The sequence below is a fragment of the Orbicella franksi genome, chromosome 14, assembly GCF_964199315.1.
Source record: "Orbicella franksi chromosome 14, jaOrbFran1.1, whole genome shotgun sequence".
NCBI classification, from domain to species: Eukaryota; Metazoa; Cnidaria; class Anthozoa; order Scleractinia; family Merulinidae; genus Orbicella; species Orbicella franksi.
This window is the reverse complement of record NC_138158.1, coordinates 18,451,213-18,477,101: the sequence shown is the minus strand read 5'-3', so window position 1 is coordinate 18,477,101 and position 25,889 is coordinate 18,451,213. Positions and strand designations below refer to the sequence as shown.

General features: G+C 39.7%; 1 protein-coding gene across 1 annotated transcript in view; it reads right to left on the bottom strand.

Annotated features, from left to right (window-relative positions):
• LOC145467173 (uncharacterized) overlaps positions 1 to 23,803 on the bottom strand; it is a 28,347-nt gene extending 4,544 nt beyond the window's left edge. The window contains exons 1-11 of the mRNA XM_081450724.1: positions 22,897 to 23,803; positions 15,976 to 16,084; positions 15,472 to 15,617; positions 14,763 to 14,918; positions 11,670 to 11,752; positions 6,297 to 6,455; positions 3,871 to 3,975; positions 3,363 to 3,481; positions 2,674 to 2,976; positions 1,136 to 1,284; positions 84 to 281 (exon numbers count right to left, since the gene is read on the bottom strand). Coding sequence (XP_081306850.1) covers positions 84 to 281; positions 1,136 to 1,284; positions 2,674 to 2,976; positions 3,363 to 3,481; positions 3,871 to 3,975; positions 6,297 to 6,455; positions 11,670 to 11,752; positions 14,763 to 14,918; positions 15,472 to 15,617; positions 15,976 to 16,084; positions 22,897 to 23,744 — 2,375 coding nt within the window. The 5' untranslated portion in view covers positions 23,745 to 23,803. The remainder of the gene's footprint in view (positions 1 to 83; positions 282 to 1,135; positions 1,285 to 2,673; positions 2,977 to 3,362; positions 3,482 to 3,870; positions 3,976 to 6,296; positions 6,456 to 11,669; positions 11,753 to 14,762; positions 14,919 to 15,471; positions 15,618 to 15,975; positions 16,085 to 22,896) is intronic.
• Between the last annotated feature and the right edge of the window lie 2,086 nt (positions 23,804 to 25,889).

Sequence of the window (25,889 nt, the reverse complement as noted above, 5' to 3'; positions counted from 1 at the left end):
CTGTCTTTCTGGTCCGTATGCATAAAATGCATAAGACCACAATAAAAGCTATTCATTCCCCTGACTGTTTACAAGGCACATACCTTATATCATGCAGCTTAGCATCCCATACTGCCAAAGCGTGGAAAGGGACTGGTGCCGGGTTCTGCAGCACAAGCTCTCCTACTGTTCCATCTCCTTTTTTGGGAATGTCACAAAGTATTTTCCCGCGCATGCGTGAAATCTGGAACTTGGAGGACTTCCCATCGACAGAACATGAAAAGTACATGTTGAACGGGTCGCTATCAGAATGAAGAAATAAATTAATTTTTTGTTGTCAGTTTATTATGGCTGTGGTACTACTACATGAGATATTAGAACAATAGTCAACAGGACGTTTTCCTTGTTTACAGAGCCTCGGGCCAAACACGAAGTTTGAGGGTGGCGGGTGGGGGGGAGGGGTGTTGATAGAATTTGAGACGGTTATGCAATCCCGAAATTCAGTCGAGGGTTTGCATGACTTTCGAGAAATCTCCCAACCCCCCTTCCTGTTTAGATGAGGCTATGTAAACACGTCCTCTACTACTTTTATACAATATTTCTCAAAACACAGAAACATAACCGTGTTTACATTCTCTCATCTAAACACACTCATCGACCAATGAGAGCTAATGAGAACGCGCGCAGTATCTTAGTTTTCTTATAAAATACTAATACTCTATATTCTTACCACGATTATCAGTTGAAACGGCTAAAAGAAGTGCATAGGAGAAGCGTGTTCTCGTCGTCAAAACTTCTCGATCTTGTTAAAGTAACTAAAAAACGCTTTGAACAGTCATGCAATAAGCTGAGGTCTATGGCAACTAGAAAGAAATCAGTAGGGAGCTTAAGCCTCTGCAAACGACAACGTGAAATGACCAAGTTCTCCGTATTTTGGAGAATGTAGGCTTTTTGAAACTGACCGTTGGCATTACATATCTAGTTTGTGCAGGTTTTCAGACTGATTGACATACTTAGCAGATTCAGATAGTTACAAAATTCGAAGGTAAAATAGAAATTCAAGCATATCTTATTAGGCGTCGTCCCCGGCGTCGCCGTCGTCATTGCTTAAGGTCCTTAGTTACTGTTGTAGAACTTGATCATGCGGAAAGGATACCTTTTAGCTCCTTCAAAGCGAATATGGACCTGGGTTGGACATTTTTCTGGCTGAAAAGTAACCTCCATCACATTCGCTTTGCAGATGGTAGAGTCTAGTATTTCAAGCTCTGCATGGTATGAAAATGTTTTCTCTTCGACTTTTAGTACCTAGAAGAACAAATAAATACACATACATACAGACAGACAAACAACATGAACGATTGGAATGCGTCAGACGCGAACAGAGTAATTGTACAATATGCGTGCATCACTGAGTCAGTAACCGTACCAGGGGTGGATCTAGGGGGGTGAAGGGGGTGTGCACCCCCCCCCCCCGAGATGAAGCCTTCTTCTTCATAAAAAATAATAATAGTAATAACCTTTATTTACCCTCGGCAATGTTTATAGCATAAGTGCTAGTGGGGCCGAGCAAACAACTGAAACAAATAATTCAAACTGAACTGAACATACCATTGTTTAGAATCCCAACTGGCCATATTCAGCATGTATTTATTCATATTCTATATTCATATTCGCTTTAAAATTTGTTTACCTCACCAGTCAGTTACGCTATTCCTTAGTGGTGAACCCCCTCCTATGAAAAATCCTGGATCCGCCCCTGCGTCCAAGCGCAAATAACTGAAGAACATTTAGGGCCTCCACAGCCTGGACATTTTGTTGTCGACAACTGTTTGTTGTCGACAACAAAATGTCGACAACTAATTGTGTCCGATGCGAGCATTTCACACATTGGAGTGTTAGGCCCAGTTCAGACGCCGAACTTTTCATGAGCCGAACTTAATTCGAATTTGGATCGACCCAAATTATCAAAAGTACACCTGTTGATTCAGACGTCGAACTTAATTCGCCGAACTTTATTTAGTTTAAACCAAAACACATCGAAATGTCAGCGATTTTCAGGCAAAGTAAAAACTGCTTGTGAAATACGTTATAATAATTTAGACATTAGGTTCGGCTCATGAAAAGTTCGACGTCTGAATCAAAGCCGTTCCAAAGCCGAAATTCCCGGCTGAGCTAGGCGGGAAGAACGGCTGGGCCGTTTCAAATTCAAATAGCCGTTCTTAACTGATTCAGACGCCGAACTTTTCATGTACTTAATTCAATGTATTTGGTTCGGCTCATGAAAAGTTCGGCGTCTGAACTGGGCCTTAGTTTTCGATGTCCAAGTCAGGTCAGCAAGACCTTGGGAATTAACGTTCACTGCACGTGCTCAAAACACAATACGCATGCTCAAACCACTGTCCACTGACAACGCGGTTACGATAGTTGTCGACAAACCAGTGATTCCCTCACACGGTAAAAAAAAAAGAAAGAAAGAAAAAGAAAAAGAAAAAGAATCAAGACGTAGATAAAGTTGTCAACAACTAAAAATTTAGCGTTTCGTTGTCAACAACTCATCTCACACTACGCCTTTTAGCTGTTGATAACATATAGTTGTCGACAACTAAATATCTAGTCTGTGTTAGTCCGAAGACAACAAGTAAATTTAATCAAATTATCGTGCCCTCCAATGGAAATGGCTTACTGAAGACTTACTTTAAGTACTTGGCAGCTTTCGATGGATTCAGTGACAGTGAATGTTTGCACTGATAACAAGCCAAACTGCTCTACCGGATCGACCCGTGAAACGCTTTCAACAATCTCGTCTCCAAAGCGTGCGTCTTCACGGATTATGCCTAAGTCATCAGACGAAATCCACATCCAGGAATTTGACTTCAGCTCGCTCCAGTCCTTTTCCCGAAGATGAAATGTTAAGGTGCGGTCGTCGACGTCATATCGCAAACTATTGTAAATTGCTGAAAAGGTTGGTTTAACGGATTCAGGAGAACCAAACATCCGCTTGTAAGGGACAAAAAAAAATGCAAAAAAATTCATTATCAACTTGTGATTTTTAGACTAAGGGGAAAGTTGGAATGAACCCACTTCTTTTAATTCATTCAGGCTTATCAAGAGAGGATCTCTTTAACTTATTTAAATAACTAAGAGATAGTCAAGCAATCATATATGTCGTTTCCATGACAATGTTTTAATGTAATTTGTGCAACCCAAACAGTAGTAAATAATAGTAAATCACTTTGGCTGTTTCACATTTGTTCCATTTGCACACCGATGATTCCTCAGTATACGTGGACAAAAAGGAGAAGCGCGTGAAGGGGGCGGGGGAGGAGGAAAATTCCAGGTAGAATGAGGTCAATGAAAGGGAAGAAAAATCTTTTTTTACTCACAAGCAACCGCTCCTTCACATAGTCGCTTTGTTTCATTATGCAAATCATAGGCACGGGAGTTCCCTTGTACCACGAGGGGATTGATATGTTAACGCTTGCTCTGATTTCAACTATGGGCTCTAAAAACACGGAATGTAAATTAGAAAACAAGGAAGAAAGATTAGACAATGACTGAGAGTTGATAGTACTTGGAAGTAGACGCCACATACCTCTATACCGATCATTACTTCTGGAAAACACTGGCATTATTTAATTAAAAGAAGTAACTCAGTTTCAACAGGCAATGCTAGTAAGCACAAAATGTATGTAAGGTGAAAAAAAAATTAAAAACTGTTTCGTGTATAACTATTGAGAAGTATCACCATAGAACCTGCAAAAGTGGTGTCTGTTGTTCACTACTACTACTTGTAATTCTTAATTTTTCGTAACTTGCTTTACTCTTATAAATATGTTAAGTTGGCGTGAATAGGCTGATAGACGTTCATAATTGTTGAAACGTAATTATTACCTCGTTCGTTCCCAATGGATGCTTTCAACAAATTCCAGGAGAGACCAAACTTTGTTTGGAAATCAGCTGGTAATTCACTCTCAAGAAGATCAAATATCTGAGTAGCTAATTGATAAATCAAAAACGCGCCTTTTTTTAGTAACAGTAATCTGACAATTATCTCGATAAATCATTGACTTCAAACATGCTACACTGAAGATAGAGGAAAGCAAAGTTTTCATCAAAACTTCAGTCGGATTCCGCTCAAAGTTCGAGCAATAAGTGCAAAAATCATTTTCTAAAAATCTACTCATAGCGCGGTACCTTTTGGAATACTATTTAAAACAAATCACTTTAGTTCATTTCTCTAAGTAACCCAGGGATTAAATTCTCAAGCATTCTCGAGAAAATTAATGTCAAACCTCGTAAGAATGCTTAAAGCGTGTGTTGTTGTGTTCTTAACTAACGAAACGAACCTTTTAATTGAAATATGGAACTTTAAGTTCAATTTTCTCTCGCGAGGTCAGCTTGAGAGCTTAAGTCTCGATAAGTTCTTGTTAACTGTATTCAAAATAATATCATGCCATGAGGTTTTTTTGGTAACTACCATTATTGCTCGAATGTTCTGCGGAAATCATCTTAATACGTTTAAATTTATTATCCGCAATCTTTTTCTTTCCGGATACGGCTTCCGTCCAAACGCATCCGGCGAATTCGGCAGCGAATCCGGACATTTTTGAATCCGCTCTCCAAAGTGGAAAAAAAAAATCGCAACGAATCCGATAACGTGTGGACGGCGAATCCGGATATTTTCGAGTCCGATGACGTAGCAAAATCGTGTCCAGTATCTTACCAAACAATAAACCAATATGCCGGCACAACGTGTAGGCCTAGTTTCTCTAGAGTGACTCTGGATACCACCGGATGCGTGTGGACAGGCGAATTCGATTTGAATACGCTGCGTGTGGTCGGGGAAATTTTTGAATCCGGAAAGAAAAAATTGCGGATTCAAAAATATCCGGATACGTGTGGACGGGGCCCTAGAAATTGTTTAACTATCAAAGAATTTTTCTTTACTAAATTAAAGAAAAAAGAAAATTTGTAAATAACCACCCAGTATCGAACCCGGAACCTCTGTTCCTAACATCCCTCTTATACCCCTAAACTACCAGGTTGATCCGCCAAATCTCCGCAAAATTTAATTATGAAACGCGACTTTCCTAAATTTTAATGATCGAGTTGCCCCAACCATCAAATAAAAGCTAACCGCAAGCAAACCAGTGTGAATATAAACAATTAAGCGTTTGGTGAGTGCGTTTTACTCTATCAACAAATTATAACCAGTTTCTACCTTGTCCAGGCCTAAACTAAAGCAGATATGGCATCGTCCACTCTGAAAGGCTTGGTTACCAATGATAGCAGCGACCGTTTACGAAACGGAAATCAGCGGCATCGCTGTGCGCGTTCCCCTGTCTACGCAGAACTTGGTCATTTAAGGCCCATTAACCGATTCAAGCGCGCGCTCGCGCGCGTTGCTAAAGAGGTGAAATTTCACTTCCGGTTACTTACGTCAGCCTGAGCGCGGAATAACAACTCAAAAACTTGAAAATTCGCTTGCATTTTAGATGTTTTTTATGTGTCTTTCACAAAATGCAAAGTACAAAAAGTACAAGCAAAGACAAAATAAGAGAAAGACAGAAAAACAAGAGCAATAGAAATAGAAAAACTAACTCCATGTGGCTTTGTCTAATCTTACCGAAGAGCGCTGGTAGTGTAAATTTCGCCCGCGCTGATAGGGTAACTTCCAATATATATCGGGCGCACTTCCGGTTTCTTTAAATGCTAAAGGAAACACGGTTTTTCATTAAATCCATCCTTTTTCGACGAATTTCGATTAAAGCCAACGTTTGAAACATATCTATGCATTCCTTTTTCGAAATCATGCTTTTTTCAGAAAACTACGAACTTTTCAATATTTTGAAATGCTCTCAAAATCTGACCTTCTAGAAATGAAACAAAATCGATGCATAGCGTAATGAGGACTTAAATTAAAATATTAAATCATGAAAACAATCCCGATAAAGTAGTTTGCCTGGGAGCCTTTGCATTTTTTCTGTATTAGTCACATGACCATGGGTGTGGCCTGATGACGTCATCACTAGTGTTACTGATCATGAAAAAGGTAAAACACATGAAATAACTCTGGACAAACTAAAAATGATGAGGTTAAATTTCCTTAGCAACGGCTCGAAAATATCGGTTAATGGGCCCTTAAGGTTGTTGTTTTGCAGAGGCGGCAAAGATATGTAGAAAGATTTATAACGCACGTGCAAAGCCATTGTTTTGCTTATTAAAACTATTGTATGGTGACGTTCTAGTTACAGTTGTCATTGTGGTTTGCTAAACTCCCATTTTATCAATTTCATTCGTTAAAAATTCAATCTAACCTCCTCCTTTCAAAATTGGTCCAATCTGATGGATAATTCGAAGGAAGGTAAGCGGTGAGGATAAGGTAGCGCCCAACAACCGAGAAAACCGCTGTTGAAGCAGATTGAAGCATCGCTCAGCAAGCCGGAGTAGGGCTTGTAAAACATCACTGGTTCTATCTGTAATTGTAAACATGAAAAAAAAAAAAAAAACATTTCCAATGCGAAACAAACTAACATGAGAAATACAGTGGACCCCTATGGTTGGCCATTCGTTTCAAAATTACGACAGGGTATATGCGAGTTTTTCTGCCGCGTATACTTGTTTACATACGTTACGTATGGGCTTTAAGGTGGCTGAACACAGTTTTTGATACCTGTGTTTCATTCACCTTTTTCTCTAAAACCTTTGATCTCTCGGTCGCCAAAAATGGCAGCAAGCAAGTTAACAACACAAACTTTGAATTTTTTATGGTTAAGCTGACATATGTGCCGTTGCCGTGGCAACACCAATAAAAATAAACAGGCCTTTAAAATCGGTTTTGTTCATTTGTAGAATATCTAGTCATTAGATTTTCTTTATAATTTGCATGCAACAAGCTTGTAACGATTCTCACAAGTTAACACCATTTTGCTAATAATTTAACAGAGAGATCTTTAATCATCCCTTGTTGAAGGTTTACTGGAATATCTAGAGTTTCCTTTGTTAAAGTTCAATTATTTTCAATACTCCAGTTACTTATTTCCTAAAGTAGTTTCGTGCCAAATTTCGTGAAATTCCAATGAGTGGTTCTCGAGAAATTGGCGTATTTCCGAGAGTGCAAATTTTCATTCAATCGCAATTTTTTGACTTACTACGCATGCGCTGCATTTAACTGGGTTCTTTCGGTAACAAAGAAAAAGCTGAGAATTGCCGAGTTCTTTCCATCTTTACCTTTTCTAGCATATAGTTGTGATAAAAGACTAAAGCCATCAATACACTGCGTTCAATTATAGAGAAAAATAGTACAGATAGTGCGGGTGTTGAGTAAATAAAATGATCGCTCTATTGACGGCATGTTTGTTTTTTGCAATCCTTGTGCGCGCGCTGAATTGCATCAGCAAAAGCGCGCGCGAAAACTGTGTTCGGCCACCTTAAGCTCATACATACGACAGTTTAGATCGCGTATATACGCATTTTTAAAGGGCCACACATTTGCGGAAATTCAAGCGCGGGGATATGCGAAATAAATACCCAAATATACGCGTCCTACAAGGACCCATATATACGCGTGCTAAAATGCGCGTACATGCCGGTCTCGTAAATTACGTTGTATATGCCAGCACGAAATGTGCCTTTTAAGAGAATGGCTGTTCATGTATGATAGCAATGATTATTACTTTAACTAGGAATCGTCAATATGGCGGCAGTGGTAAAATGCCTTGTCTTGCTCTATCTGCTATTTAATGTTTGTTACTGCAGCTCTCCAGTGAATGAACCTCTAGAAACAGTTATGCGTGTTTTGAATGACTGTTCAAGATTTTATCATCTAACGCTAATCGTCGAGAAGTTGCTGTGGATTACTCTGTACATCGTTTAGTGGCCTGCGTAGCTTGGCGGTTTTTAGGCAATTTGAACGCTAAGAAAGCGGCGAAGCCGCGATAACGAGCGCCACATGCGGCGTAGCGACGAGGAGCCTGGGGGGTTCCTGTTCGTTTTCGTGGCTTTGTCGCTTTGTGCACTTAGGCTCAAATTGCTTAAAAAATTGCTAAACTGCCAAGCTACGCAGGCTAATCTGTTGGTTGATTCATTGGACAGAGGTACCAAGACGAATGCTGAGAGAATACAGCCTCGAGAATCGCTGGTGAGACAAATGCAATATTTGCTACTTAGATGGGAAATGTTTGCATTAAGAGCAGTTTCATGCACCTCAGTGTACTCCCATTAGGGCTTTGCCAACTGCATCAGCTTCTAAGGGAAGAGTGGGTCGTCCAGCCTATGATATATCAATACCTCAAGGGGAGCTTTAGGAAACACAATGCGACTTTAGTGTAAGTCCTATTGGGTCTTCACCAGATAATTCATCTGGTTGGGTGTTATCATCAAATGTGTTCTTGACAGCTAGTATTTCCAGTATTACATATATCTTGTAAAATCATTGCGTTCAGCCATATTGGTTGTGCGTACAGCATGGTTATTCCATGCCTCAACTAGGAAGTTTAACTGGTTGTTAATTCTGGAAAGAAATATGTAATACAAACAGAACAGATCGATTATGCTGGTCGATTCCAGGATGTCATTTTCTTCCATCTGGTAGAACAGAGTGTAGTAGAACTGACCGACTTCGATAAAGACTTCTCTCCAGAGACGTTCAATTCACTGGTTGTGTACAGACAACCCAGCAATTTTGCTTCCCCTATTAAATCCCCTGTGCCTCTTCCTACCTCTGAATTTTCATCCCCTTCTTCTGAACGCACTTTAGAGGGCAATCTATAAATCTGCACAGCAGCTAAGAAAAGAGCGAGCCCAGTAGCAGAATTTTTTGTTGCACGACTTAAAGTCTAAAGCCCTGTCAAAACTACCATGTATTACAAACCTCCCACTGATAAGGCAGTGTAGTCCATCAATGTGCCAGAGAGAAGTAGATCCCCTGACGCCTTGTGATGGTATTGAACCACCTCAAATCAGACCCTGCTGGGTCAGTTTGAAAAACACTTTCCCTTACACGCTGACGCTGAACGTAGATGTTTCTACTTGGCAAATGAACCAGCATGATACTAATACCAGAATTGGGAAACCCACGTCAGTCTTATTTCTCGAATCATCAGGGCCGGGTTGTTCGAAAGCCGGTAAACTTGGGGATATGCCGTATAAATGCAACGCATAACTGTCTTACGCTTTATCCTTCAATTCAAATCACACATGCTGGAGAAAATAAGCGTTATAGCCATCATAGAAAACACAGTGTCAAGCTGTGTACAATAGGATCGAAGACTTTATGCCCACCATTCGCTAGTGGCAAAACTACCAATCTCAATCAAGAGTTCTCGATCCGCCGAACGAGTATATAATACCAAAAAAATATGCCAGGTGCGGAGTGTTACCGAGTATTGGTCTCTACCACTCCATGTTATCGGCAACTGATGAGATCCAGAAGGATCGAAACCGCGGTCTTGCCTGATCTACAAGGCTACGAGCCTCCTAACAAAATAGAGACTATTAACAGTCTCAAGAAAACCTGACAGCATCGCAAATAAAAGCAATGACAACCACAACGTGGAGCTGGATGAACAATCATAGGAAGAACTCCTAAATTCAGAGCTTTTGCCTGAACAAAACCACACAATATCATAAACAACACGCAAAAAAGTCCACAGACTTGCGCGTGAACACCTACATTTGCAGTTCCAGAACGAACAAACTGGAAGGACAAAAAGCTCGATGAAATTGATGCAAGAAGCATAAGAACGTCTCTTTAAGACAGACTCATAGCTTTCAACAAGGAAAGCTACAGCTATCTCTGGCGAAGCCGGACAAAGATAGATATGACACCCGTGATAACAAGCAGCATAACTTGCAACAGTAAATCAAACAGCCGGGCCCGGCGTAATAATACAAAATGCAAGGAACCAACATGCTCACGGAATATTTCAAACTTTGTCCCTCCAGAGCTAATATTTAGAGAGCTTAAAACATATCTTGCAATCAAATGAGCTAAAAAAAATAGCACGTGGCCAAAAACAGAGGTGTCAAACTCAACAAATTACACGCGGATAGCAGCGGAAACCACGCAGACCTATGACCTCTAACAGCTCTACTCTGGTGAAATGTCCTCCTAAAAACAGGATTATTGCTTAGCGAAATATTCAAAGATCCCCCTATCGTACAATACAAAAGGGGCAGATCCTCAAAGATATACTAGTTCGAGCAAAACTCTCAAAGCGGCTATTACACGTGGATAGGAGTTGTGTAGGCCTGTCACCCCATTGTTATCACTGTTAACCCAAATATAAATTTTTCTCTATAAAACTGTTTTCCACTGCTTATGCTTTGTGTAGTTTGAGATTACTCAAGTTCAAAACTGAACTGCGAACATTTCCCATCTATGTAGTAAGTATTGAATTTGTCTCACCAGCAATTCGAGAGGCGGAATTCTCTCAGCATTCGCTCGGGCACCTCTGTCCTAAACGATGAACAGAATCCACAGCAACTTCACGACGAACGATCAAGTTCTTTGCCATGTTACGATTACCGTGGGGATAAAATCTTGAACAGTCATTCATACCACGCATAACTGTTTCTAGAAGTTCAGTCACTGGAGAGCTGCAGTAACAAACATTAAACAGCAGATAGAGCAAGACAAGCCATTTCGCCACTGCCGCCATATTGACGATTTTTAGTCAACGTAATTTTCATTGCTATCATACACGAACGGCCATTCTCTTAAAAAGGCACATTTCGTGCTGGCATATAAACGTAATTTACGAGACCAGCATATATACGCGCATTTTAGCACGCGTATATATGGGTCCTTGTAGGACGCGTATATTTGGGCATTTATTTCGCATATCCCCGCGCTTGAATTTACGCAAATGTGTGGCCCTTTAAAAAGCGTATATACGCGATCTAAACGGTCGTATATATGAGCTTAAAGCGTAACGTATGTAAACAAGTATACGCGGCAGAAAAACCCGCGTATACCCTGTCGTAATTTTGAAACGAATGGCCAACCATAGACCCCACGGTCATCAACCGGAGTCATCAAAATTTGACCGTATTAACGGAGTGGCTGTATTAACGGGGTAGGGTCAAATTTCATGACTGGTCTGTTTCGCCGACTTCTAAACAACTGTCCTTTAATAAGCTTTTGAAATGCAGGTATGATTTTTTAAAAAAACTTAAAACTTCAATCAGTACATACAATACTAATAATGGAAAGATTAACATAACTGGTTCGAGTGGCCGTATCAACGGGGTAAAATTATAAAAAATTATACAGGTTGGGATTTCGTATTAACAGGGTGGCGGGATTAACGGGGTGACCGTATTAACGAGGTGACCGTAAGGCGGGGTATGGTGCCAGAATGAATAATGTAGCCAGTATTCAGGTTACCGGTTACAACCAGATTAGTCATTTGCGATTTTCTAATTGCTTACGGCAAGGAGCAGCATTAGTCTGATATCGCTTGAGCGACGGTGCCAAGAAAAGCAAGCCTTATCATAAACTAAGGGAAAACTGTTGTAGATGAATGCGTAAAAATGTCATTTCCATTTTTTTTTGAAAGAAGATATAAATGGAGTTAGATATACAAGGAAAGATTTTGACCATCTTATGGTCAAAATCAGGTGATAAGTAAATTGAGCTTTTTCTTTTTTCCAAAATAACTTGGTGATTCTATTTTGTATTAGTCAACCTATTGTCACCATTGTCCTTCTGTCGTCCGCCTTAACCCAGCATAGTATCTCTGTCGAAGCATCAAATCTGTCTGGCAGTTTGCTTTAAGAACAGAAAGAATAGCAGGTTAACCCAGAGAGCCGGTAGCTAAATTGTTGACGAGTGAAGAGTATTTGAGTTGGTGTTAAATTATTTAAACACAACACTGCATTTAAATTCTTTTGAATTATCGACTCAAAAACGAGGTTAGTCAGTTGGGGTAATTTGAATACTTACCAAGAGCCATAATCGGGGACGGAGACCGTAAGCGCGCGCCATTTCTAGTATTGGGGCTGTCCCTATGATATGGGACAATTTTTCTATTTTTAGAACAAATTGCGCCATCGCCTGCGGCACACGCGCGCGCATGCTGCGAGGATTTTTGCAGACGAAGCGCGGGGAAGTGGCCTCCGAAATTCCCGAAATGTTTGATGCTTTTGGCCCACAACTCAATACGTTCATGTGTGTTGGAATTTTACTTCAGTATTTTTTTCGTAAGATGCTCCAGTTCGAGTGAACATAATTAACTTTGGAATAAAGTAAGACAGTGTCGAATTTAGTTATGTCCCGCTTTACATCACTGACCAAGTTGTATTCCGCTGCTTCTTTAATTTTACAAGAGCTCCACATTACTCCAAGCTCTAAGTTTTACATATGTTGAAGATTAACAGTTTTTCCATGACACAGCAAAAAACCAGTCGGATATATTTGGATATAGCACCGTTTCAGGGAAGTTTCCCTCCGCTTACAACACATTTAGAACGATTTCGCCAGAGTCTATCTCGACCGAAAAGTAAAAAAAAAATAATTGCAAGTTTGAGTTTTGCCTGAATTGTAAGCAACGCTTGATGTTTAATCAAGGCCCAATAAGTGACAATAACGTTTATGTCTGTACATGCTGCTCAGTTTTATTTGTGTTAAAATCCAATAAATTGTCTGTTGTCGATGAATAAGAGCGCCCGCCGATGCGTGTTTTGTAGTCAGTAAAACACGGCAAATTGGACTTTCGCACTTTCGTGAGAAAACGTACATCGATCTCATATAATATCTCTAGTTTTTAAATATGTTTAAGGGTGATAAATGTTTGAGAACATATTAAAAGCTTAGCTGAAAATATGTGAATACAGCAGAAATAATCAGCAAAGTTACGATGACGCTTTCTTTAATCAACTCGAATAACGATTGTTGGTTGAGTATTTTAAAAACTCCTTGTCTATTTTATTTTCGCAGTGTAAAATTTCACTGTGTTAAAGAAACACACATGATGTTAGTAGCCTTTTGGCGTTGGTGAAAATTGTTGCAGCATCTCAGTACAAAAAACAACGAAAGAAGTCTTTGTCAAGATTTGTTGACAATTGAAAACACCGACTCGGACTTGAAAGTGCACGCGCTGCACTATGCAAATGAGCTTTAAGCGTCAGACTTTCCTTTCAGAAACTTTTGCAAACTCCAAACAAACAAAAACAAAAAGAAACTATCAAAAACAGGGTTTGGTTATGATTAAGCATTATTTGGGAAACTCACAAATTAACTCGACACCAGAGAAAAGAGTTTTCTAACATAACTTTTGTTTACAGAACAAACGCAAAATCTTACTCGTACAACTAGCGCGAGCAGATATTATTCATTCACAGCGCGAAATTGAAGTCGTGTTTTCGACTCTGAAAAACTCACCTTTTCCATTAGCTCAGGGCATAGAACTACATATAAGAGCCCTGGTTCTTATTCCCTGCCTTATTCCCTGCCACCGCTGTGAAAAATCTGCAAGAGAATCTCGCCACTCTCGCCGTTTGATCAGGCAACGTGACGACATCCGCGCGAGAGCCCCCGACATGTGCGCATGCGTGGATCCGCGAGGATATATGACGTCAGGATGGCGCAATTTGTTCTAAAAATAGAAAAATTGTCCCATATCATGGGTGCGCGCGGATCCCAAGACTTACGGTCTCCGTCCCCGATTATGGCTCCTGACACTTACAAAATAATTTTTAATTGGCAGCTATTTATAAATAGGGTCTATAGATTAACTTTTTAAAGGTGAGACGATTCTCTAAACGCTGAAATAAGTCTCGTGGACAAGTGAGTTATCAAATGGCCGCAACCTATTTTCACGCAATCGATATTGTACTCCCTCATTAAAGTGGCCAGAAGGGGCATTGGATTGATGAGCGAGGCTTTCTAAGGGGTAGGGGTGTGTGAAAAAAATTCTCGGGTATTTGTTTTGCTTGAGTCGAGTTCTGATTTTAAAGAAAGATAGTTTAGTTTCTTTGTGATGTTTGATATGGGGTGCTTTTCAATCGTGTAATACTGTTGAAGGGGGGGGTTGCAAAACAAATTGCGAAGGTTGTGTATTGACAATATGGGTATCTTTTTTGGGGGGGGAGTTGTATAGGTGTTAAACTACAGCTCCCTTCAATCACTTAGGATGGCTGCGCAGTCTTAGAAGCCCATTAAGGTTATTTCGGGCAGCCATGTATTCGTTTTTATTTTAAACTTATTTGTGTACACTTGAATTTTAGGTATGAGTACAAATAAAGTTGTTGTTGTTGTTGTTGTCTTGTCCTTGCGTTCCTCCCTTGGGAACAACGACACTTAGCAATCCCGCCCACTACATCACACGGCCAGGACGTTCCTAATTCTTTCAATTTATCGCTTGGCCTGGTTATTGGCCTGGCCAAACTTCACCATTAACTTAACATACCTTGTATGTCCGTCTTACTTTTATATTTAAGGAGCTACGTCACGGTTTGCGCATCTTGAAAAGTTGAGCCTAAATTTTTCAAGTTCGTCGGTTTGTAATCCGTGTCAATCTTCTCCATCCTTAACCATCCTTGCTCCTTCATGGTTTATTGTTATCTCTTTGGTGTTTTTCTATCTCGGTAAACTATTATTTTCAGGTTTTCTTCAATTTAAAGGTAATTTTGTACGTGGCCAAAATACCTCAAAATACCTTGACTGAGCTCCTTTAATTGCATGCAGGGCAAGCACGAAGAAAAACTTCAAACGGCCTATGTTACGTTTCATATGCGAAGAATTGAAGAAAATGCATCTTTGAAAAGATGCACTCACGTACTTGCTTCCTAAATCAAGATCAACCGCCAGTTTCAAGCCAAGAACTGTTGGGAGTAGTTGCACAGGAACACCAACGCATTTGTTGTAATACTCCTCTATATTTTTACAACCATCACCCCATAACATGCTTGATGTGAGCAAGAGCGACGTGTTTGGCCTAAGTATAGAATAGGGATTTAAGGCTCAGATCGTAGAAAAAAGTGGAAACAGTTTCATAATAAACGGTTTGAAACAAGGAGCATATATCACAGATGTGTCAAAATGTGATAAGAACAACAAAATGGCACACGAGCTCTCACTCAGATGTTCTTACCACATTTTGACGCCTTCAAAAAACTGATATTGTTAATGACGTCATTTATGCGTCTGTCCTCCAATAGATCATAAGTAAGGACGAATCAAAATACGAGAATAATTGGACATAATATATAAACTTTTTAGCTTTATATATTATGTCGAATTATTCTCACGGGCCTGACTCTATCAAAGTAGAGTCAGGTAAGATGGAGTCAGGCCCGTGCTCCATGAAATGGCGTCTGCAAAATTACCATACTAATAATTTAATATTTTTTGCACGAAAATTTCTTGTGAAAATGAGGTCGCTCCACAAGTACTAACAAAAACAATGAAAACGGAGCTAAGCGACACTTCTTTACATAATAAGAGCAATCACTTGCAATAAACAGAAACACAGGAATCATTAAACGTACTCTTTAAGCTTTGGCGCACAGCAAACGAGAACATTCAGCAAACCAATATGATCACTGACATTGCTGGTGTCGATGACGTCAAATAACAGGTCTGGAGGGAGACCACTCGTGCACAGGCTTAGGCCATCGCCAGTCCATAGGGTAACCTAGTAAAAGAGATACAATTATGAATAACCCAGAATATCCGTTACGGTACCTATGGTTCGAGAAATGTGTTCCCTGGAGGAAAGTAGTCTAAGAAAGACTTTTCATCCTAACACTACACTCACGCTTCGTAAGTCACGATTTTGAGTTGCTAATACCTGGGGATTAAGAATAGCCCTTCTCACGGTTAGTTTTTCTCATTTTTCTCATTCAGTATACAGTGTACATGTCCATATGAGATCAAAATCACAATCCAACCTCCCGATCGATCGTTAAGCCCCTTTTCTGACCTGTTAATTCCAGCTTACTCCATTTTAGATTATAGTTATCGTTAACTTTACTGCTAAAGTGACAACCAACCTTCAAAGTTTCTAGATATTCGTTCTTCTGCTGCTGGAAACGTTTCACCATCAATGATAAGTTTTCCTTACAAGTGGCGGTCAGTGTTTTACATCGCTTCAGATCTTGCCTAAAGAATCGTGGACAAAGCAAACTGTTTATCTTCCATGCATTCCTTAGGCCTAACATCGATTTTCCCAAATGTTAATGGAACAAACTATTTTATTGAATCTAAATAATCTATTCCTGAGTCTTTTTCCTATCCCAACTTAACTTTGCTCTAACATAATAGAAACGGCATAATTGTGAAGAAGACAGTATTCTATTATATTTAGGAACTCAGTCTGTGCCAGCTTTGACTGAAAAAGAGTCTACTTTAGCAGACATCTGTTGAGTGAAAAGCGTGAAAATTTCAACTGGCAAACGGAGATTAGCCTGTGCGAAAGCTCTCTTCAGTCCGACAGAGCTTCGTCGCAGGCTAAATGGGGACAGACAACTGATAACACGAGGCAACCACCGTTTTTGTCCTTTAGTGTCACCTCATGTTTCTTCGACTCACCCCTCGGAGTCTTGTATGACAGATAGAAGCTCACGTGTGAGCTTATTACCGCTCGAAGCATACCCTTAAAGAAAGCTAGAATGCATTTTGCAGTCTGCACCAGGCTATTCTTCACAACTTTCTAATAAACAGTGTTTTCTGGTACAGTGGTTGCCTCCACAGCTGTGATTACACTATACCGTCTCGAGATCGGGTTGTTGTGGGTTAACGCGAGTTTTCCCGCTATTTGTTATGTAATTTTCATCTTTCAGATAGCTTTTCATAGTTATTCACCTTCTAAACAACCTCACAACCACCCCTACACCAGCTGGTCCCCACTTCTCCCCGACACCCAGCTTCACTCACTCAATCCTCTTCGTTTCTGATGGAACATCGGTCGTCCACTAGTGCCGGTCACCTGACCCTATTTTGAGCAGCGCGTTTCGCCAACCAGCTTGGCACCTTAATATATACACGGTAGTTCCATATTGGTAACAAAATAAAGACACAGATATAATATCGTAAATAGTTCCTTACTACATGATCACTTAACCATAGCTAGCTACCAAATATCTTAGGAATTACAGGAACAAGTAGATAAAACTGATCCTTGCTACCACGAACACCTACAGTTAGCCTCAGCGACAAGTAACTTTCCGGCAACTTTTGCCATTTGAAGCAACTTTTGATTTCGGGGGCAACTTGATTAAATTTTAAACAACCTCAGTATCAGGGAATTACAAAGTCGTATATTACTGTTTAAGCCTTGGTAAATATCTTTATAAGAAAATATCCGTTGTTTAATGTTAGTCTATAGATAACATTTCACAACGTGCTAATTCAGCCCTGTGCCCCACGTCCTCCCCCTTAGTTGGACTACCCGCGGTTTCAGGCCAGCTGTTCGCAAATAAGACCACGTTTCTCAAAATGGCCACAAACACAAACATCGCCGGAAACTTCAGATAGTTCAGCGCGGAAGAAATTTCCAACTCTTCCTCGAATGAAAACAACCCTATCAGAGAAGCCAAACAACTTGGAGCAAATTTCAGTAAGCCAGAAAACGAAAATTCCAGAGAAATAAAGCAGTAAAACACGTTGTATGCTATACTTAACGAGCAAGTTTTTATTAACGTCCAGCAACCTCAAGCATCTTTTAAAGAATTATGAGGCAGCGTTTAAGAAATTTTGGAGCAATTTGTGGCTGAATTTACCTAGGGCGATTCTGAACTAACCCCCGTCTCGAGCTTGGATCATTTTCCCTTGGATTTTCTTTTTCAGTCATCTACTACCGACTATCTCGAACTACACGGGTTATTTTTCGTTTACCTTAAATATTCGGAATAGCGGGGCTCAGCTTTAGGTAAGATGAGGTTTTTTTTCTAAGCTGCCGTGTGTTAAATCTCACTCAAAACTGCGCAACTCATTTAGCTGTCCGTAAAATCAGGAACATGGAACATTTCGGAACATCCCAGAACATTCTGGAACATCAAAAAAATCATAGTTCTTATAAATTAAATTTAAAAAACAAAACAAAACAAATACTATGACCAAATTGATGGTGTGGCTATGGGTTCTCCTTTAGGTCCTCTTTTGGCCAATATCTCTATGTGCCATTTTGAAGAAAAATGGGTTCGTAATAACAACGCTCGCCTTTCCATTTGATTTCGATACGTTGACGATACTTTCACCTTGTTCGATAGTAAAAACACAGCAACTCAGTTTCTACACTACCTCAATAACTGTCACGCAAATATTAAATTCACCGTCGAATTTGAAGATAATAGTACAATCCCTTTCCTAGACATTCTCATCAAACGCCGCAGTCATACTTTCTCAACATCTATTTACCGAAAGAAGACCTTTACTGGCCTGTACACAAAATGGGACTCCTTCACACCTAGGAAATACAAAGTAAACCTCATCCGAACTCTCACTTTTCGTTGTTTCCGCACCTGTTCGCCACCTCCTCTTTTGCGTTCTTGTTTGAATGAACTGAGGAAGTTGTTGTTACAAAATGGATACCCTGCGGGTGTTATCAATTACAACAGTAATGATGTTCTGAACAGGCAGCAACGCAAACCGAAGAATCCAACCACCACAGTCCCTAAAAAGGAAATAATCTTAGTTCTACCTTATTTAGGGGTACAAAGCAAAATTGTCACCAAACAACTGAAGACCTGCATTAATGAGTTTTATGGCTGCATTAATCTTAGAGTTATTTTCCAAAGCGCTTATCGCATTAAGTCTTTATTTCCCTACAAAGATAGGATCAACCGTTCCCAACTGTCAAAAGTTGTGTATAAGGCTAGTTGTTGGGACTGCCAGAATTTCTACATTGGAAAAGCAAAACGTAGATTGCATGGCAGAAAAACTGAACATTTTAAATCGATCACGAGTAGCTGTCATGCTTCTGCTATTGCAGACCACGTCACGTCAACTCGTCACAACTTCAAATGGGACCACTTTGATATCTCAGCAAAAGGTCGGACTGATACACATTGCAAGATAAAAGAGACTCTGCTAATAAGAGAATTACAACCCACCCTAAATGATAATGTGAGCAGCGAAAAGCTTTATCTTTATTAGTTTGCATTGTGTTTATGCATATTTTTCTCAGCTTCTGTCTTTTTAATTGTTAATTAGTTACTTATTTTAAATTGTAATTTAGTTGTTACTTCTATTCCTAACGGTCACTTCTGAAGATGTCTGTTGAAACATACGAAACGTCAAGTAAATGAACTTTGTTTTTTAACATGCGTTTTATTGCCATGTTTATCACCGCAGTTTGCGTGTTATTTCTTATAAAACAAAAGAAGACATAGTAAAATAATAAAACAAGTTGGTATTAGCTCCGAATATGGAAAAAAAAAGAAAAAAACATCTATTCCTGCCAGATGTTCACCATCATGCTGTTTCACCACGTGAAGGTCCTGCATTTTTCCGCGTGGTTAAAAAGATCGGTTGCTACCTTTTTATTTTGTTGTTGGGGAGAGCACCTGTCCCTGGGGTAGGGGCCCGCTGTACTTTTCCCAGATATCATTCTTCATAGAAAACCTAGATGGTGGCATTCGAACCCTTCACATCAAACTATAAACAGTGTAAGTATCTGATTCTTTATTCATTTCATTACCTCAAAGATAAGCGTATACGCGATTTCCCATGGTTTTACAAGTTCCTGTAAAGTCACGTGACACAGATTGGCGGGAGAGAAGTGGAGCCTCTATGGGTCCTCTACTCAATTGTCCTCAGTCAAATGAATTTTTTTTATTGAACACCCCCTAAGCGACTCCCTACCCAATAAAATATGTTTTAGTACTCTGAGCTCACCAGGTTATTTTCATTTATTTTAGGCCATGTGTTTTGCCAAACTGAAAAACAGGGCCATCTCTCAAGGATGCCCTAAAGCGCTAGCTAGTGAAATCTAGTTTAATTGCCGACAGGCGAGATGTGACAACTTTGTGGGATGAACTTGACCACCGTAGTGGCAGTCAAGAGAATCACATCACAGCAAATAAATCTAACAAACTATAAGCTCTTGAATAAACAATGGGGTGACAAAAAATCCGCCAAAAGCGAACAGATAATATATCAAAGTGAGAATTAATAATCCATTAGTAGGCGACAGCGGAGGAGACGGGAAGGATTTTGCTCGTGATGGATCTGCTTGATCTAATGGCGAGGGATGAAGGGAAAATCACTTAATGAGTAATTAACTATGTATTGATGCTCAACAAGCCTGCAAATAACAGTCGGTCATCGGACAATTGTCCGGTAAATTTGAGGTTTTGACAGGTAAAAGCTCAGTCTGGTCGGGCAGTCAGACCGGGCTTTTCTGCTAAACGAAAAATATTTTAACTGGAAATTTGTGACCGAATATGAAACGAGTTATTTTATTATACTGCCACACAATACTACGGAAAAAAGCTTTGTTATCACAGTTTCGTTTTTATTCCATTTCTGCGAAATAATTCTATCGCGCGCAGTGCATCGTCTCAAATGTCACGTCGAATTGTAAACACGCCACATCAGCGCTACCATTCAAGCTTCGTGTTAATAAAATGTTTAAGCAAGCAACCGGAACGATGATCCTGCTGGATCAATAGTGATCTAATCGGCTTTACATATAAAATGAAGAATACAAAAACAAAAACCGACACAACGTAGAATGATTTTTTGAAGGTGTACTATATTTCGTCTGGCCAAACCAGCCTTCTTCAGGTACAATGGAAGATTTTACATGGCGCAAATTTTTATTCAATTAACCCCGAAACATTTTAGGGGAAAATGTGCTTTCAGGAAAAGTCGAAGAATTCATTTCAGCTGTCTACGCGGGATTTTCCCGTGGTTTTCTGGGAAACTTGATACGCGGGAAACTACGGAATACACGTGTGGTCAAGTGAATGAAGGCAAACTAAGGGTACAAACGAGACAAACCAACTTCCGAGTTAGGATTTCGAGTTCGATTTCGAGTTGGATTTTCGAGTTAAGATTTCGAGTTGGATTTTCGAGTTAGGATTTCGGGTTGGATTTTCGAGTTGGGATTTCGAGTTGGATCTTCGAGTAAGAATGTAGAGTCGGTCTTTTCGAGATGGTTACCAGTAACCCAGCTGCAACGAATCGGCGAGTTTGTCCGTAAGCCGTCTCGTAGATTTCCAGTACAATGCAGCCGACAAAAGAATTCCTGTAGGGGTGGGGTTAGTGTTTTGCCTTTGCGCGTAAACAGCTACATTTGAATCACGTGGTGCCAGAACGACCAAAAGGAGGAATAAACCTATTAAATAAGCTCGATTAGATAGCTGCAAGAAACAAAAGAATGTTTCTGGAGAAACGTATAGCTTTCTCGAAGTAAAGCCACGGCGTCTCAGAAGAAAAACATACAAGGACAAATAATATAATATCCGTGATAAGAATCTACCCACTATACTTGCAAACAGTTTTAATCACAGCCGGCCCGGCGTCACAATATAGAATGCAAGTAAGCAAAATTCATATTTTGTCCCTCGAAAGCACACACTTGGAGACTTAAAAAACATATCTTGCAATATAAATTAAGCCAAAAGAGGCATAAACACAGGGCAAATTACAGGGGTGTCCGCAAACTCGACGAAGCGACAGGCAGATAAGAGCGGAAATCATACAGACGTATGACCTTTAAAAATTTTGCTATAGCAAGGTCTTACGGCTCAACTCTACTTAAAATTCCTCCTTATAACACAACATGAAGGGCCCTTCATAAACACCAGTGAAGCAACAAAAAGGTCGAGTAATCACCGAACAGACAACGGCAAATGTACAGATGTCACGAACCGGGTCGTGTAGGCTTGTCAACCCCATTTTACACTCATGTCACTGATTAGCCATCGAGTGCCTAGAAATCTGGAAAAAAATGCCGTCAAAGAAACACAAAATAACGAGGTCGAGCTTCAAACAAATAATAAGGATCGAAAAGTACATTACGCCATTGGCTAGCTCTTTCTTGACCAATAGGAGTCGTGTTTGGCCTGTCAACCATTTAAATCATCAAACCACTGAAAATTTATTGGAAATCCTGCCAAAAATATCCCGCTAAAAAATCCTAACTCGAAAATCCAACTCGAAAATCCAATTCGATTTCCAACTCGAAAATCCAACTCGATATCCAACTCGAAGTCCTAACTCAGTAAATAGGCAACCTTGGTACAAACGTTTGTAAATTTGTCAATTTTTAGCGGTAAAATAATACCTGACTTAATGTAAAGGTCCCCATTCTGTTGCTAGTATCAAGTTTACACTCAATTGACTTTGCTTTTAAGCAATTCGAATTTGCAACCAACATTTTGGCGAAGGGTCTACACTGACCTACCAAAATGTCTCAAATGTCTCTTATTTTTAATTTCTAACAACAGAAAAAAAATTCTCCGACCAGACTGGCTTTTTGTCAGGTCAAAACTTGTCTTTGGCCTGACAAATGACCTGCTTATAGACAAAAATTATTTGCAGGCTTGTGCTCAATGTTAACTACAGTACAGGTACCTGGCACAACCTTCACCAACAGAAAATCACGTGAGAACAACGCCCTGACATAAATTACATTATGTCCCATTATTTTTACAAGGCATGTTCAACTCTCACTCGTTGCGTCGGTAGATTTATTACTAAGGCTAGGTAATTTACTAAGGAGCATAAATACATTTATTTGGTAAATAAATAACCTTTATGTCTTGTCATAATGTTAATTTTTATTGCTATTTCTTTATTTAATTTTATATATTTTTTTTCATAATTATTATAGATATTTAGTTCAGGAATCTTCCGGGATGATTTGGATTGTACCATGTTCCTGATTTTATCAACGGTCTTCCCCACTCAAGAGAAACAAAAAAATCAAAACCAAAAAATAAAGATCTATGCCGTTTACGTCTCACCTTTCAAATGGCAGGTAACTTTCAAAAGCACAAGAACTGTAATGCAGTCTCCACTTGTGAGTAAATGGTCGAATTAAGGTTGGATTTGTCTTCTCTGTCTCATCACTCGTGGAGCCTTCACGGAACCAATGCTCTATTTCCGGGTAAAATGGATTCGCTGCCGTGGGCGAAAACAAAGCTTTTTCGTCATTATTAAACGCCATTATCATTTGCGTTAGCACCAAATAGCACTGTGTATCGAGACTGAACTTTAATACTTGTCCTCTTTCCCGGAGAAATCTGTTTCTGTCCTCTTTAACGCTGTTCACTTCGAGATCCAGATCGACCCAGTCCTTCCAAATATCGTGACATTCCCGGAGAATGGCGTTGTTTTGAAACATCAAAATACTCTCGCGGCTTTCGAAATTCCTCTCCAGCAATTTTGAAATGATTTTCCGCAGTCGGTCAAAGTGAGATTTTGACAGCGCCAAGTTATACCAGATATTCCATAAGAAGTCTATACCATCTGGGATATCAGGATTTATCACACCGGCGGCTTCGAGAAGTACAGCATTTCGTGCGACCACTGTCGGATCGTAATCGTTTAAATGGAAATTTAAACTTGCTGGACGCTCATGAGATTTTCTCAGAGATAATTCTGACACAGTACACAAAATATTCCTCACATCACCGCAAGCCAACAACAGCAAATCTAAATGTTGTTCTTTCGAAGTTCCTAACAGTTCTGTTACGTCGCGAGCTCTTGTATTACCCATGGCGTAAGTGTAAAGCCCCACAGGATAAAGAATCATCCCCGCAGGATTATGAAAACTTAGAGCAGGAACACCTTGACTGTCGTATTTTGTCATTTTGATATAAGATGCAGTTAGATCTGAAAGAAACAAACGTTTTCGAACCTGTTCAGGCTAGTTTCCGTTCTGAGTAATCAGGAAATCCAGCGAGTCCAATTCCAAGAATCCTGTCAGTGAGAGATCTGGATTCCACAAGTACATTCACTCAATTCTTCCTTCACTCCTTCCTTCCTTCTCTTCCTGTCAGACTTTTTCTGAATCTGCTGACCAGTGTATAAGGTTTTAATTTTCGAGTACTTGTTATATTCAACATGGAGGTGAAACGATTTCCTCACCGAGTGAGTAGTTTCAATTTAAAATACGTCTGGATAATAACAAAGGGCTAATGCAATAGAGAGTTTTAAGAAATCGAACGTCTGGACAATAGACCTTTATTATTTTTGTTTCCACGCGACCTTCTCCATGTTTTGAAACCTGAGTAAGTGACGCAAATTGCGTTTTAAGTCCTATAATAATAACAACGCATAACGTCACACGTTCAGTATGGGGAATGTCACGTTTTTTTCTTTTTATGCGGAATTTTTATTGGAACAAAAAGCAGTTAAACTCAATTTTCGTCTAATAAAAGGATTTGATAATTAGCCTGTACGTCCTAGTTTTACGCCAAAAAAAATAGGAAATAAAATGAGAACCCGCAGTACAGGGATTTTGTTACTTGGTCATGCGTCCAGTAGTAGCTTTGATCATTACAGAGTTTGCTAACTAGTTACTAATCAATATTTTAAGCTCAGAACTTTTAATGAACGAAACTGCTGCAAAGGAGGGAACTGTTTAGTAAATTTTAGACTTTCTACGGATATTTACGTTAAATCTAGAACAACAATATTTTGCGTAATTGCACTACAATAAAAACCCGTGTATAACAACCTCGGCTTTTTTCAGGCTAGCCTCCATAGGTTCTCATATAAATGGTGTTAACAGTGAAATTTATTATATTATTTTCAACTTGTACTCAAGGGTGTGGCCTTTATATTGAATCATTCACAGTACAGTATTGTGGTCCTATACCACTGCCAGTGCTCTGGCTAGTTTTTGTTACCCTTTTGTTGTATCGCATGTGATGTTCTGTATTGTATTTGAAAAAAAACCCTCTATATTTTGAAAATACGAACCTTTATTGAGATTTTAGCCTAGAATGGTTCTTATGTAAAGGATGCTTAACAGGTAAATTTTAGCCTAACAGGTCCTTAAATTTTAGGTTCTTATAGCGGGTATTTACTGTATGTAAAAGGAAGGATCCAACGCAGGGCCGTAGCTAGTAAGAGGTAAACCGAGGTACTTCCCTCAGACCTTTTTTTTTGTTTTTTTTTGTTGTTGTTTTTGTTGTTTATATTTATCAAAAACACCTTAAATACCTAAGAAGAAAATTTAACCGTGGACATTGCCTTAGTCATAATGTTTTTCTGGCTACGGACCTGCAATGGGGAAGAGAGTCAATGAGAATTAAAGGACGAGAGTTGGACCATAGGGATTTTTTTGCTGTTATTGTTGCTGTTGTTGTTGTTGTTGTTTTGTCTCCCAACGTTAATCATCGCACAGCCATTAAACGAGATGACAGCACCTGTTATCTAAGAACGTCTGTCGAAAGATTTACGGTTTTCTCGCAAATTTGAGTGCGTTAAAGAAGTCGGAAACCGACTCGTCAAGGAAAGAAGACGAAAACGTAACTTTGGTCTCGATAAATTGTACTTTTGGGCACTAACACAACTGATTCTGGCGATGAATGATCTGACATTCTTTGTCTCAATGAGACACGATTCTTGTTCTGAGATTGCTTTCTTTACCTATCCGATACATCAGTCATGTAGGGGGCACCATTTCACTTTAGAAAAGGGGAGGGATTTTGGAAAAAATATCTGCAAGCAAACTTTCCCCCATACAATTCATACACACGATCACTTCCGAGTGAGCAGAAAAAGCATGTTACACAGACAAAAAAACTCATGCATGCACAGTACCCGAGAAAAATGTTTCCAAGTGCATGAAAGGGTTATATCACCCATTGTCCCCCCCCCCCCTCCCCCTCAAAAGTCCAATGTCCCACCCCTGGGTGACCTAACTGAGACGCCTTTCGTTACCTCACCGAGTCTGATGACGCTTTTCCTTTTCTATTGGTCTAACCGATACGTTGGAGAGGATTTC